At 43.7% G+C, this 14,650-nt stretch overlaps 1 protein-coding gene across 30 annotated transcripts in view; it reads left to right on the top strand.

Moving 5' to 3' along the window:
• Positions 1-14,650, top strand: part of LOC307074315 (uncharacterized protein) — a 143,305-nt gene that overhangs the window by 61,159 nt on the left and 67,496 nt on the right. For 4 of the 30 annotated variants that reach the window (XM_079734365.1, XM_079734346.1, XM_079734345.1 and 1 more), the window contains 3 exons: positions 5-1,781; positions 3,236-3,409; positions 4,529-4,702. The exons of 23 other annotated variants lie outside the window; for them this stretch is intronic. In XM_079734365.1, the coding sequence (XP_079590491.1) occupies positions 5-1,781; positions 3,236-3,409; positions 4,529-4,702 (2,125 nt within the window). Of the gene's footprint in view, positions 1-4; positions 1,782-3,235; positions 3,410-4,528; positions 4,703-13,765; positions 13,822-14,650 lie in introns of those variants that run through there. 3 more of the 30 variants (XM_079734352.1, XM_079734350.1, XM_079734347.1) reach the window with 2 other exon arrangements.

Below are 14,650 nucleotides of genomic sequence, written 5' to 3'. Positions count from 1 at the left end.
TTAGGATCTGCTGCTCTCGAGTGCCAACATAAAATAAAGTCTAATTTGCAGAAGAAGTTCAGGTGTGTGTTTGAGGGAATCGCTAAAGCAGGACAGCCAATAGGTCTGAATGACTTCTACACAGAGATCTTCATCACAGAGAGAGGCAGTGGAGAGGTCAACAAGGAACATGAGGTCAGACTGATTGAAACAGCTTCCAGGAATCCAGCCAAGGAAGAAACAGCAATCAAATGTGAGGACATCTTTAACCTGTTACCTGGACAAGATAAACCAATCAGGACAATAATGACAACTGGAGTGGCAGGCATTGGTAAAACCATCTTAACACACAAGTTCACTCTGGACTGGGCTGAAGGCAAAGCTAACCACGACATACACTTCACGTTTCTCCTCACTTTCAGAGAGCTGAATTTACTGCAAGGGAAAGAGTTTAGCTTGGTGGAACTTCTTCAACACTTCTTTATTGAAACCAAAAAAGCAAGAATCTACAGATATGACCTGTTCCAAGTTGTCTTCATCTTAGATGGTCTGGATGAGTGTCGACTTTCTCTGGACTTCCAGAGAAACCCGATCTGGACTGATGTCACAAAGTCCACCTCGGTGGACGTGCTGCTGACAAACCTCATCAGGGGCGACCTGCTTCCCTCCGCTCGCATCTGGATAACCACACGCCCTGCGGCAGCCGATCAGATCCCTGCTGAGTGTGTTGACATGGTAACAGAGGTGAGGGGGTTCACCGACCCACAGAAGGAGGAGTACTTCAGGAAGAGATTCAGAGAGGAGATGCTGGCCAACACAATCATCTCCCACGTCAAGCAATCACGAAGCCTCCACATCATGTGTCACATCCCAGTCTTCTGTTGGATCACTGCTACAGTTCTGGAGGACTTCTTCAAAAAATCCCAGATAGGAGAAGAGACGCCCAAGACCCTGACTCAGATGTACAGCCACTTTCTGAGGGTTCAGTCCATACAGGGGGACAGGAAGTATCATGGGAGAGCTGAAACAGATCGACACTGGAGTCCAGAGAGCAGGGAGATCATTGTTTCTCTGGGAAAACTGGCTTTTAACCAGCTGGAGAATGGCGACCTGATCTTCTACGAGGCAGACCTGGCAGAGTGTGGCATCAATATCAGGGCAGCCTCAGTGTACTCAGGTGTGTTCACCCAGATCTTTAAAGAGGAGTGTGGGCTGTACCAGGACAAGGTATTCTCCTTTGTCCATCTGAGCCTCCAGGAGTTTCTGGCTGCACTTTATGTCTTTATGTCCTTCATCGACACTGGGGTCAATTGGCTCTCAGATGAACAACCAACCTTCGATGAACTGCTCCTCTACCAGAGTGCCGTGGACAAGGCCTTACAGAGTGAGAACGGACACCTGGACTTGTTCCTCCGCTTCCTTCTGGGCCTCTCTCTGGAGACCAATCAGATTGTCCTAGGAGGTCTGCTGGGACAGAGAAGAAGTAGCTCACAGACCAACAAGGAAACCGTGTCATACATCAAGAAAAAGATTAGTGGAGATCTCTCTCCAGAGAGAAGCATCAATCTGTTCCACTGTCTGAATGAGCTGAACGACCGTTCTCTAGTGGAGGAGATCCAACAGTCCCTGACATCAGGAAGTCTCTGCACAGAGTATCTCTCTCCTGCTCAGTGGTCAGCTCTGGTCTTCATCCTACTGTCATCAGAAGAAGAGCTGGACGTGATTGACCTGAAGAAATACGATTCTTCAGAGAATGGTCTTCAGAGGCTGCTGCCAGTGGTCAAAGCCTCCAAAACGTCTCTGTAGGTTCACTAATAACATGTATCACAATACACACAACACAATATACCTTATAGTAGAATATAAAAGTTACGATAACATAGAAAACATCTTTCGAGGTTATCTTATAACATGTATCTCAATATACACAACGTTATATTGTGTAACAAGGTTGAAAAGTCAAACTCAAAAGCTCTATTTATTATGAATTAAGAAATAAGGAAAAAAAAAAATATATTATTTAATAATAGTTAAATACAGCTGTATTTAAATATGTAGCTATATGTATGAATAAGTATTGATACGGATAGATTCATAAATATACGTTTATTATTAATAAAGGTAACCCATTACTTTAAAACATTTTAACCTTGTTCACCACGTTTGGTTATATGGACACTGTTTGGGTTTAACCATTAGGATGCGTTGATACAGAGATGTCCGGGTCATTTCGGGGAAGGGTGAGAGTCACGAGTGAGCGGGAAAAAGGAGAGAGAGGGAAGAGACAAAGGAGGAGATTATTTAATCCTTTGTAGAGATCGCCCAGCTAAGTGATATTTAAACATTTACTTATTAGTTGTAACCAGCAGCGGCACCAAGTAATTATGATTGAGGGAGCTACGGGGGGCTAGATTGTTTACAGCAGAGGCTGACATATTTTGACGCAAAAAATATTACTACACACTACACTATGATACGAATCAACCATTCAAATCACACAACAAGCAGCAACGGCCATCATCACTTACACAAATGAAAAATATGATTTCTTAGTTCGGCTTTGTTGCATATAAGTCAGTTCGATGTCTTCATATAATGATATATAAAAATATATATTATTATAATATTATTGTGGCGATCATGGTTGGCGTCACCACATGCCTTAACGGATCCAGGGAGGGTCGGCGGCACCGAGGCAGTCGTGGTTGTGGGCGATAGGGTGTGTGTTTCAGGTGTGTGTGTTTACATAAAGTCTCTCAGGGTCGTGTGGATAATGGGCCACGAGAGTTGCTGAAATTTATAACATAGGCTGTTCTTCTTCTCCTGTTCTTCTCGCCACATTATTATTAAAAACATGTTTTTAAATTAAATTAAATATTTGTCATAACAAAATAACTTGGGGTTTTGGGAGGGGGGGGGCTTGCCTTTTTCAGGGGGAGCTCAAGCCCCCGCTAGCCCCCCCCCTTGTAACCGCCGCTGGTTGTAACCCTAATAAACAAAACATCTCTGTAGATGAACTATAACATGTATTACAATAAAATACAAAAAATACTACAATAAAAAGTCAAATTAATATACTATACACGTCTCAAACACTACAAAAAACTCCAATATTGAATAAACAAAAGGATCTAATGTCTATATTAGTTAAATTAATAAAACATCTCTAATTAAAGATTTTCAACACAAGTCCTTCATTATGTTAAAAGTAAAAGATCTAAGTTACTTTAACGTGTTCTGTTTATTGTGTGTGCAGCCTGAATGGCTGTCATCTGTCAGAGAGATGCTGTGAAGCTCTGGCCTCAGTTCTCAGCTCCAACTCCTGTAGTCTGAGAGAGCTGGACCTGAGTACCAATGATCTGCAGGATTCAGGAGTGAAGCTGCTCTCTGCTGGACTGGGGAGTCCACACTGTAAACTGGAAACTCTCAGGTCAGTTTCACTCAATGGTCAAACAGTTCCACCACAATTTCCACATCAGAGGACCAGTATTGATCTGCTGTGCCCGAGTAAAATCTCACGTTTGAGTTTTAACAAGATCCATATTTGACAGTGCATTAATTTAGATTGATATTAACGGTAAAATAATGGATTATTTTCTAATCCACAACGTCAAAGGAACGCAGTTTAACCCAAAGTTCAAGCTGAGGCGCGCACCTTGCGGTCCGGGTCCGTACACCGCGGCGTGCACATTACTGTCCGTGCACGGCAGTGTGCATGTCGTAGCCAGTGCACCGTGGCGCGCACGCAGCAATCCATGGATCCTGGTTCATTTAATAGTCTGATGGATGATTGATGCTTGTGAAGACGATTGTTGCCATGTATTCTTTTTTTTTCACATTCCCCACCCATGCAGTAAAGTGTAAAATGTTCTGTAATTAAAATAAATATGCCCTGATGTACACACAGCGTTGTTTAGGTTTAGTCAGAGAAGCTACGTAGGCAGTGTATTCCGTTATCAACCCCCGTTTTGAGTCACTGGATCCACCCCCCCCTCTGCGCTCTGGGACCTCCCACTTTACAAATTAACATAAGCACTGATAAGGGGTCTGTTTCTGTTTTTACCACCAGCGACGCAACATCTCTTTCATCACCAACTAACTCTTCATCCTCCTCCTCCTCCTCAATCAAATACCTACTGATAATAACCGGCTGCTGATTGGATAATATACTCCAATTAGGATTTATTTTCTTCTCTGTTTCTTCTGTGTCATCCTGAATAGTGCATTTCTTTACATGCTCTTGAATACACTAGTGCTGTGGTGACATTTAAATGAAACTTTGCACAAAGTACACACCAGTGTAAGTTTTCTGATTGATCCTTGGTTTCAGTTTGTTAATGATGGTATAAGGTGTTTGTTTTATTATATTCCTATTCTATTCATAATCTGGAAGCTGGAAATTAAGGTTGTTTCGTAAAGTAGAATAATAGATTATTCTTAAGATCTACTGTATTAACATTTAGTTAAACTAATAACACATGTCTAATAACAAATTTCAAATACAACAATAATCACAGTTTCTCACGTGTTCTGTTTGTTGTGTGTGAAGTTTGAAAGGCTGTCAGCTGTCAGAGAGATGCTGTGAAGCTCTGGCCTCAGTTCTCAGCTCAGACTCCTCTAGTCTGAGAGAGCTGGACCTGAGTACCAATGATCTGCAGGATTCAGGAGTGAAGCTGCTCTCTGCTGGACTGGGGAGTCCACACTGTACACTGGAAACTCTCAGGTCAGTTTCACTCAATGGTCAAACAGGTCAAACCACAACTTCCATATCAGAGGACATGGAACAAATTTACCTCCAGAAAAGTAATAATTCTCACGTGTGTGTGTGTGCGTGCGTGTGTGCGTGCGTGCGTGTGTGCTTGTGTGTGTGTGTGTGTGTGTGTGTGTGTGTGTGCAGATTGTCTGGCTGCCTGGTCACACAGGAAGGCTGTGCTTCTCTGGCCTCAGCTCTGAGCTCCAACCCCTCCCATCTGAGAGAGCTGGACCTGAGCTACAATCACCCAGGAGACTCTGGAGCTGCGCTGCTCTCTGCTGGACTGGAGGATCCACGCTGGAGACTGGACACTCTCAGGTATGGAGAGGACAGCTCACCACTCAGGGACAAAATCTCCTACGAGGATTCAAGCTGCTGCTAGATGAAGCTTGTGTGTAACTCATGTTGTGTAGAAAGTGATGAGACAACAGATGATGAAGGTGAATGTTTCAACATGCTGCTCTCACTTCGTTTACCCCCCAGTGTGGAGCACGGTGGAGCGTGGAGGCTGAAACCAGCTCTAAAGAAGTGTAAGTGTCTGTTTGATTGATCACAACACACACTTACTATTGAGATGGAAAGTCCATCCACCCAGCAGGAGGTGACGTCCGGTCATTCACATGTGAACTTGTGTATAGGTATTAGGGATGGGCACGAGTAGTAAATATCAAACTCAAGTGATTGAATGAATTCCTCGAGGATCAATTGAGTACTCGTTTAATCGAATCTATTTTTCGAATGCAACGCATCTGCAGCAGGAATAGGTCTAATGATGAACGGCAATATTACCAACCAACCATGTAATGCTTATTCTCAATCAAAACAGTCAGAGTTATCAGAGTATTCATTATTTATTTTGGCAAACGTTCGAAACACATTTTCCTTACAAAAATAAATATGCGTCTCACAATTTAAATCACTTCGAACAAAGGCCTGTACCAGTTTAAAGGATAAAAACGAAACAAGTAGCCTAACCATTGTAAATAATTTAAAGCTGCAAATAAAACGGCAGCAAATGAACTAAAAAAATACTCAGCGTTGTGATCTTCTCTCCACGGCCGGGATTACAGCTGCGTCTTGCGGCGGCGAAAATAGCCGACACACTTGGTTGCTGCAGGTCTGCTTTCCCGAACTCACCGTTGTGTTTCAGGAGCATATGTTGCCGCATAGTACTTGTAGTACTCTGGTAGCTCATTTACGCTTGGCATATTTTACATTTCACCTTATGATCTCCTATTTCTGTAAAGTATTTCAATACTCCGCTGAGCTTTGTTCTAACCGCCATCTCTTAACCTTTGAATGCTGGCGTTGTGCACACGGCACGGCTAGTGTTGACTCGTTCGCGAACGAATCAGTTCGAATGAACGAATCGTTAAGACGAACGAACTGAACTGGTTCCTCTCTCTCGTTCACCTCGTTCGTCTCGTTTGCCTCGTTCGTTCTCAGACTCGACTCCTCCCAGACCCACTAGTCGCTGACTCGCTGACAGTTCGTTCGTATGCTGTTCTAGGACTGAGTCTAGGACGCTCTCGTTGAATTTTAGTCAATGAGAGACAGAAATCAACAGGTTTAATGGGGAAAAAACAAATGGGCTTAGTCAGTGAGCTATCTATTATTGACATTGGCCATCTGTTGCATGGACGTATTTAAAGGATGCATTGTACATATTTATAATTCGAAATTCGTCCCAGCCTTTATACCACATTTTTCACAACCTACCAGCTCTCGTTGTGAAGACTACTCACCGCGCAATTCGCTTCCATGGAAATCGCGACAGTATACTTTCAACATAAAGTGTACATATTTATCATTTGATATTCGTCCCAGCCTTTATACCAGAAACTCTAGAGTCTATAGTGTAGCGACCCTGGGACATTTAAAGAGTTTGTGTGTTATGTGTTGCATTGTATTTCGTTGTCCGTTATGCCAGTTGTTCTCTGTGCATGGATTGGATGTTCTTCTTGTCAATCAGTGTGGGGGGCGAATCATCAGGTCAGCTGGGGGAGGGCCTTGGGAGAACAGGAGGGTGGGGGCTTGCACGTTGAAGGGACCGGGTTGGGGGGTTGCCCAGGTAACCGGTTGTTGTTAGTGTGGCTTTTTGCCGTTGGTTACGGGTTTCAGTGACCTGGTTTGTCACCGGCGAGGTCATTACAATAGCGTATAACTGCGTTGTCTGATGACAGTTTAATGCATTTTTCACAATTAACCAGCTCTCGTTTTGAAGGCAGTGTTCATTTTGGCAGCTAGATTTAGTCTTTGGCTGCACAGGGTTCTGTTTATGGGAGCCTAAAACACCCGGGACACCCACCATCATTGCTAAATCAAGCCTATTATTTTGCTGATATGTCAAACATCCAATAATCAACTACACCCCCCTTCCCGCTGCGTTTGGTTAAAGTTGTAATGTTGACGTATGAGAATGAGAATGAGGGAGGCGCTGAGTCTGAGCCGTTCATTCCATGATTCTACCGGAAACTCGACTGAACCGGAAACTCGACTGAACGAACGAACGAACTAACGAACGAGGGGCTGAGTCTGACTGACTCAGAGAACCGTGTATGATTCGATTCACCGCTACCGGAAACTCGACTGAACGAACGAACGAACGATTCGCGAACGACTCCTCTTGGCGAACTGAATGACGCGAACTGGTTCGTGGAAACGAATCAATAAATCCATCTCTAGGCACGATGCGCGCCACCAAAAAATTTGATACATTTAATTTCCTTTGTGCACACGGCACGCGCCAGCGGCGCCACACAGAACATTGATACATTTACTTCAGAAAACTTGTCTGTGTGTGTATATGCAAACTCGAGTTTGCCTGTCCACCAACCGAGTTCATTGGTAACGAGGAGTACTCGAGTAATCGATTCCTCACGCCCATCCCTAATAGGTATTTAGTGTATGCTACACATGAACCTCCTATGCGATGGCGCAATTTGATTCGTTCGCTATTCCCCACTATTCACGGAGCCTGAGGTGTATAACTGCTTTAGTATATACTACACGAATAATTGTTAAATATAGCTGTTTTCCTGTGTTCATGTATGTCTGGTATGTTTGTGTACAGTAAGTGTGTGTATGTATGTGTACATGTCTGTGTATAATGTGTATGAACCAGCTCTATGGTACCAACGGTTAGTTTCCAGCCTGTATGTGAGCTCAGCTGGTTCAGTCTGTGGTTTACACAGGTGGATTACAATGGATGTGTATTGGAACCTTTCAAAGTCTAATATCTTGAAAATGATGTTGACTATAGCTTAGATTTTTGTGGGAGTAGATTCAGTTTATACATCTTTTTAGGCTTCAATGTTTTGACTGGGACAGCCACTCACACACACATGGGATTTGCATTTAGGTTTAACTAAAATTATCTTATAAACAATATGCAGTACCATTTCTAAAGCTATAGCAAACAAGTCCTATAACTATAGTAGCTCTGATATTATTTAGACTTTCTAAATTAATGTTTGTAGAGTAGATGAACGTGAAACAGGAAGAAGAATAATGCAAGACAACAGCACTAGTGATTATGATGATGATGATGATGATGATGATGATGAAGAGCGGAACAGCAGCTCATCATGTCTGGTTCTCCCTCAGATGCCTGTGAACTCACACTGGACCCCAACACGGCCTACAGAGACCTCTCTCTGTCTGAGGACAACAGGAAGGTGACGCGGGTTGGAGTGGACCAGTCGTATCCGGATCACCCAGAGAGATTTGACTACTGGTACCAGGTGTTGGGTAGAGAGGCTCTGACTGGCCGCTGTTACTGGGAGGTAGAGTGGGAAGGACGTGTTCATATAGGAGTGACATACAGAGGAATCACAAGGAGAGGACTGGGTGGTGACTGCAGGCTTGGAGAGAACAACAAGTCCTGGGGTCTTGATTGTGATGATGGTCGTTACTCTGCCTGGCACAACGGTAGAGAGACAGCCATCCCTCTCCCCCCCGCTGGCTCCACCAGAGTAGGAGTGTATCTGGACCGGCCTGCTGGCTCTCTGTCCTTCTACAGAGTGTCCCCAGGTGGAGGAGGGTCCTCAGACACACTGACACACCTCCACACCTTCTGGTCCTCCTTCACCCAGGAGGACCTCCTCCCTGGGGTTAGGGTACGGGGGGTTAGGAGGGGCGGCTTATTTTGGAGCTTGTCTCTGTTATAGTCTCTCTCTCTCTCTCTCTCTCTCTCTCTCTCTCTCTCTCTCTCTCTCTATCTCTCTCTGTCTCTCTCTCTCTCTCTCTCTCTCTCTCTCTCTCTCTCACCGAGTCCATGGACACACATGAACACCTACGCATATAGAAACACACACACACACACACACATATATGAACATACACACACACATGTATATATGAACACACACACACACCTGTATATATGAGCACGTACACACACATATATGAACACACACACACGTACATGAACACACACGCATATATATACACTCAAATATACACACAAACACGCATGCAAACGCAAGCACACATGCACATGTGCATATATAAACGCACGCGCAACTGCCTGCCCACACCACACACACATTTACAATCAGACATACACGTACGCACACAAAGCAACACACATATATGAACACACACATGCAGATAGGAACACACACACACACACGCAGATATGAACACACAAACACGCTCGCAGATATGAACACCAACACACAGATATGCATATATAAACACACACGCACAGGGACTAAACACACATGTATATATAAACACACACACACACACACACAGTACACTAACATGTATATATGAACACACACACACACACACATACACATTGTGTTTTACTGATTTAAATTGTACTGTCATGTACTCAACTATTATCCCAGTGCTACACTTCTGAAAGTTGATCTTGATAAACCATGAAAGGAAGAGACTTTGAAGATCTTCCTTAAGGTTAACTAAGCAGGTTTTACAAAGACTATATTTCTAATGTCAAATGTATTTTAATTATTGATTGATTAATCTTAACATGTTCATACTACAATATTGTGTATATTTTCAGAAGTTTCGATAAGTAGATTGGCGAACACAGAGCTTTTGTTTCGTTGACGGATGTCACAATCTCTGTGTTCGTCAATCTACTGATCGACTCTTAAAAACAAGATGGCGTCGACCGGTGAACTACCGATGGTAATGTGTGTATAAAATGTCCTTTTTAATAAACAATCTGTACAGTTACAAAGCTATCAATGCCTCGTTTTATATGTTAAGACCCTTACATCAGTTGGGCAATAAGCATTTCAAGACCTAAATGGCAAGCTGCAAACCCGAGACAAGCTGCCGCGAATGTTGAGCTCGCCCGTCTTTTGTCTTCCTCGGATCCTCGGCTTTCGATGCAGCAACCAATCACGTCCGGGGAAAGGCACATCAAAATTAATATAATAGTTAAAAAATCACATGCGGGGAAAAACACATGGTCATCTGCATGGCCATCGACAAACGGAGGATTTTACCCATGAGGGCGGGGCGTTGGTCCGCAACAGTAACAGAGACATTGCTCAAGTCAGACCAAACTGAACCGCAGCGGAAGCAGAGACGCCCTCCCACCCATCGTCAGCACTAGATGGCGTAATGCGCTGATCTCTGGTTTAACCAACTCACCACGAAAAGCCCCCAGCTTGTGCAGAACGCCTCCGCTCGACCCCCAACTCGTGTGTGTGTGTGTGTGTGTGTGTGCTAGCATGCGTGCAGGCGTTATTCGATTGCCTGGTAACCAATGGTTACTAATATTCATACCTGTTTAAATAATACATTTGATAGTATTTCCCATCTTTGCTGAGCAAGTTTTTTGTTCGAAAGTTCAGTGATTGAAACAAATAAAAGCCCGGGCTATTGAAGTTTTACGGTACCACTGTCATGCACCTACACGATGTCAAGTGGACCGGGTCGAATTCACTGCGGGTCTCTCTTCTTATATCCATCTTACCAAAGATATTTTTTATTACTGTCCATCTAAACACTCTGATCTCACTAAAAGGCTAGCAGCGCAAAACAGCAATAACGACGAGATGCGCTATGCATAGAGAAGAAGGAATACAGACGTTGAATTTGCAACATTTCGCAACAAATTATTCTAAATCTGCCCATATATGGACACGTCAGAACTTTGTGGTTTTCACTGACTACAATGTTGCATCTGTGGTTGCTGGTAATGCAACCACAAAGAAGTATACTCTACGGCAGTGATTCCCAACCGGGGGTACGCGGACCCCTAGGGGTACGTGAGGGGATTGCAGGGGGTACGCAGAAAGATTATAAATTAGCCTACAATATCCAAAAAAAAATTATATATATTATGAATTTTTAATAAGCCCATAAGTCTACTTTCGCATCCGCGATCAACAGTTCTTCCTCAGTGATTTTAACACTACAATGCACATCATATGAAAAGTGGCGACGTCAGACCTATGCGTCAGACGTCTGTAGTTCACGTTTGCGCTTTAAAAAAAAGGTTCACGTTCTTGCTGTGGTTGCGCGCGAAGCTAGCTAACTTTAGCCGCAAACCGACTGTAAACATGGATGCATGGCTAGGCAGAAGTAAACGTCCAGCTACCGCTACTGCTACCGTCGCCCCGGATGAGGGCACAGGGGAGCAAAGTGAAAAAAGGTATAAAGAGACCACTACCAAACACCGGCAGTACAACGAGAAATAAATTTTGTATGGATTTAATTGTACATCGTCTGATCCACCTCAGCCTCAGTGCTTTTTTTTCGGTGAAGTCCTTTCAAATAATTCAAGTCAAGTCTGAATTCAAGTCAAGCCAGACTACACTAAAGAAAGCAGCAAATGTGTCAAACAAAGCATTGGAGGCCTCCTATGCTGTGTCATTACTTGTGGTTAAGTAAAAAAAAACACATTCAATTGCCGAAGATCTGATTCTCCCTGCCGCTATACTTTTGGTTGAAACTATGCTGGACAAGAAAGCAGCAGATGTGCTGAAAACCGTTCCATTATCAAACAACACAGTCTGTCGTCGGATCGATGATATGGCCACTAATATTGTTGAGCAGGTGGTCAATAAAATGAACAGACCAGGTCAGTTCGCTTTGCAGTTAGATGTGAGTGGGGAGGCTCAGCTCTTGGCCTTTGTGCGCTATAAAGAAGAGGCGGACATACATGAGCATATTCTGTTTTGCAAGAAGCTGACGGGACAGACAACCGGCGAAGGAATATTTCAGTTGATTGACAGCCTTTTTAAAGATAACAATCTGGAATGGAAGTCATGCAGTCACATCTGCACTGATGGCGCGGCTGCAATGACAGGGAAAGTGCGTGGGCTGCATGGGCGTGTCATGATGGTGAACCCCGAAATCAAGTGGAATCACTGTATTATCCACCGGGAGGCTCTCGCAAGCAAAAGGGTGAGCCCTGAGGTAAGTGCTGTTATGGATGACGCAGTTAAGGTGATTAATTACATTCAGTCCAGGCCTATGAATCACTGATTGTTTCAAAGTCTTTGTCAAGCCAGCGGGGCAGAGCACGATCAGCTGCTGCTTCACACGGACGTCCGCTGGTTGTCTCGCGGCAAAAACCTACAGAGGCTTTTGAAACTTGAGCCAAGGTGTCTGCTTTCTTGAAAGAGCACTTGCACCCTCTTGCGGTTGTTTTTGAGAACGCAGGCTGGGTTGCACGCCTTGCATATCTTGCCGATGTCTTCTTCAAGCTGAATGAACTCAACCTGTCACTTCAAGGCAAGGACTCACACATACTTAACATGTATGACAAAGTGAATGGATTCATACATAAAGTCACCTTGTGGGAGAAGAAATGGGACAATGGAGATGTGAGCTGTTTTCCACTAGCCCATCTTGCCACCACTGATGCTGAAAAAAATCCTATATTCAAAATCATGAGAACACATCTCTCCAAACTCAAAACTGAGTTCAACCAGTACTTCCATGACATCGAAGAAAAGTCAGAGCAACTGGACTGGGTGAGGAACCCCTTCAGATGGACTGAGGGCAGCGGCAGCCTTCCTGCCAGACTGCAGCAAAACCTGGTGGATTTGTCCTTTGATCGTGTGCAAAGATGGCACATGCTGAAAAGTCACTGACTGAGTTTTGGTGTGAAGTTGAAAAGGAATATTCTGAGCTGGGGTTAACTATTGCCTTTTGGATCAACTTACATGTGTGAAGTGACCTTCTCAGCCCTGACTCACATCAAAACCAAGCAGAGAAACCGACTGAATGTGGAGAGCAGCTTGGTGGCGGCTGTTGCCACACTGCCCCCAGAACTGTCAAAGCTTTTGAAAGACAAGCAAGCGCAAGTGTCTCATTAAACTGAATAAAAGTTGTTTTTTTTCACTCACAATAATTGTAGATGGTATTATTTAAATGAGCAGTTGGATTAGATATAAAGACAAAGGGTTAAATACAAGAACACATTAGGCGAATAATCACACATGAGAGAGGGGGTACTTTTAACATGGAAACCAGCTCAAGGGGTACACTGGTCAAAAAGGTTGGGAACCACTGCTCTAGAGTATTATGCACTCTGAGTATCTTGTACTCTGAGGACACTCTACTCAGTACACTGCTCTTCTGAAAAGAGAAATCAACCATCTATTGTATAGATTATACTGATTCATACGTTCACACTGAAGCAAATCTAGTGTTCATATGAACAAGGTGGTGATGTCTTTAATGGATGGAGGAGGATTGTACATGGAAGAGTTCAGCAGACACAGAGCAGAGGAGGCCTTTTCTACTTGATGTGCTTCTATTCATGATGTTTATCGTCTCTTTATTGATAACATGGTATCTATGTTCTGTTGGTTCTGCTGTAGAGAAGCAGCTGACTCAGTGACTGAGTGTCTACATGCTGGTTCAACCATCAAGTGTCTCTAGGTTTTTCTCTGAGCCTCTACGCATCACAGCTCTCTGTCAATTGTTCGCATTTTAATAAAGTTATTATTCTTTGAACAGCTGCCTTAGCATGTTAGTCTGGGAGGAGTATGAACTGGGAGGGGAACTGGTCCAACTGGTTGGTTCATCATTTCCTTGTTATGAGTCGGACAGTTTGGTGTGGCTCACTTCATCACAGCAGGAAGACGACTAAGGTACTGGAGTCCTCTCTGATCCGTGATAGATTATAAATATGAATAACTTTGAATCTTATTAATAGGGTGATGGTTAAAAACCTTATTAAATGTATGGATGCATTGCTATTCGTCAAAATTGCTATTGAATAATTTTGTAGATTCCTGCTCTGTAGAATGCTACTTCTTAGACCGTGGGCATTGGGGATCGAACCCAGAACCATCCAGCCTGGAGTCAAGCGTCAGGTTGAGGTTATATAAGTGTCCTGTGGTGACTTTAAAGGTACTTAGGACAGAATGGATGGTTGTTATATTTGTACTGCGGTATTATGATTACATTATTGTACAGGAAGATGGCCATCTTTGTTTGTGAAGGTGTTTAGACGTCATCTTGTACTGGGACTTGTTCTCCGTGGGCCTGCATCATTCTGCGGTAGTGTAGGCCATTCTGTATATCTGAGAGGGGAATTAACTCTGCCGTGACCGCCTCAACACATAGGTCACTGGTGACGACTGGTCCGTGTTCTTCAGCTCAGCCAATCCCACTGGCATCCACTCACCAGCAGGTGGTGCTGCGGTGCACCTTTTCGAGGGTTTCAAAACGGACCCTGTGTCAAATCATTTAGTTTAATACTGACGTTTAAATGATTCATGTACACTTACAGCAAAATGTCCCACTTTACTACAGCTGGAGTTGAATGAATCAGCCGCCTGTAAGCGGTTAGTCTGGGAGGAGTATGAACTGACCGGGGAACTGGTCCAACAGGAAGTAAACTAAGATACTGTAGTCCACTCTTATCCTTGATAGATCATAAATATGAATAACTTTGTATCTTATCAGTAGGTTGAA

The sequence above is a fragment of the Pollachius pollachius genome (genome assembly GCF_949987615.1).
Source record: "Pollachius pollachius genome assembly, chromosome: 4".
NCBI lineage: Eukaryota > Metazoa > Chordata > Actinopteri > Gadiformes > Gadidae > Pollachius > Pollachius pollachius.
This window is presented reverse-complemented; position numbering and strand designations above follow the sequence as displayed.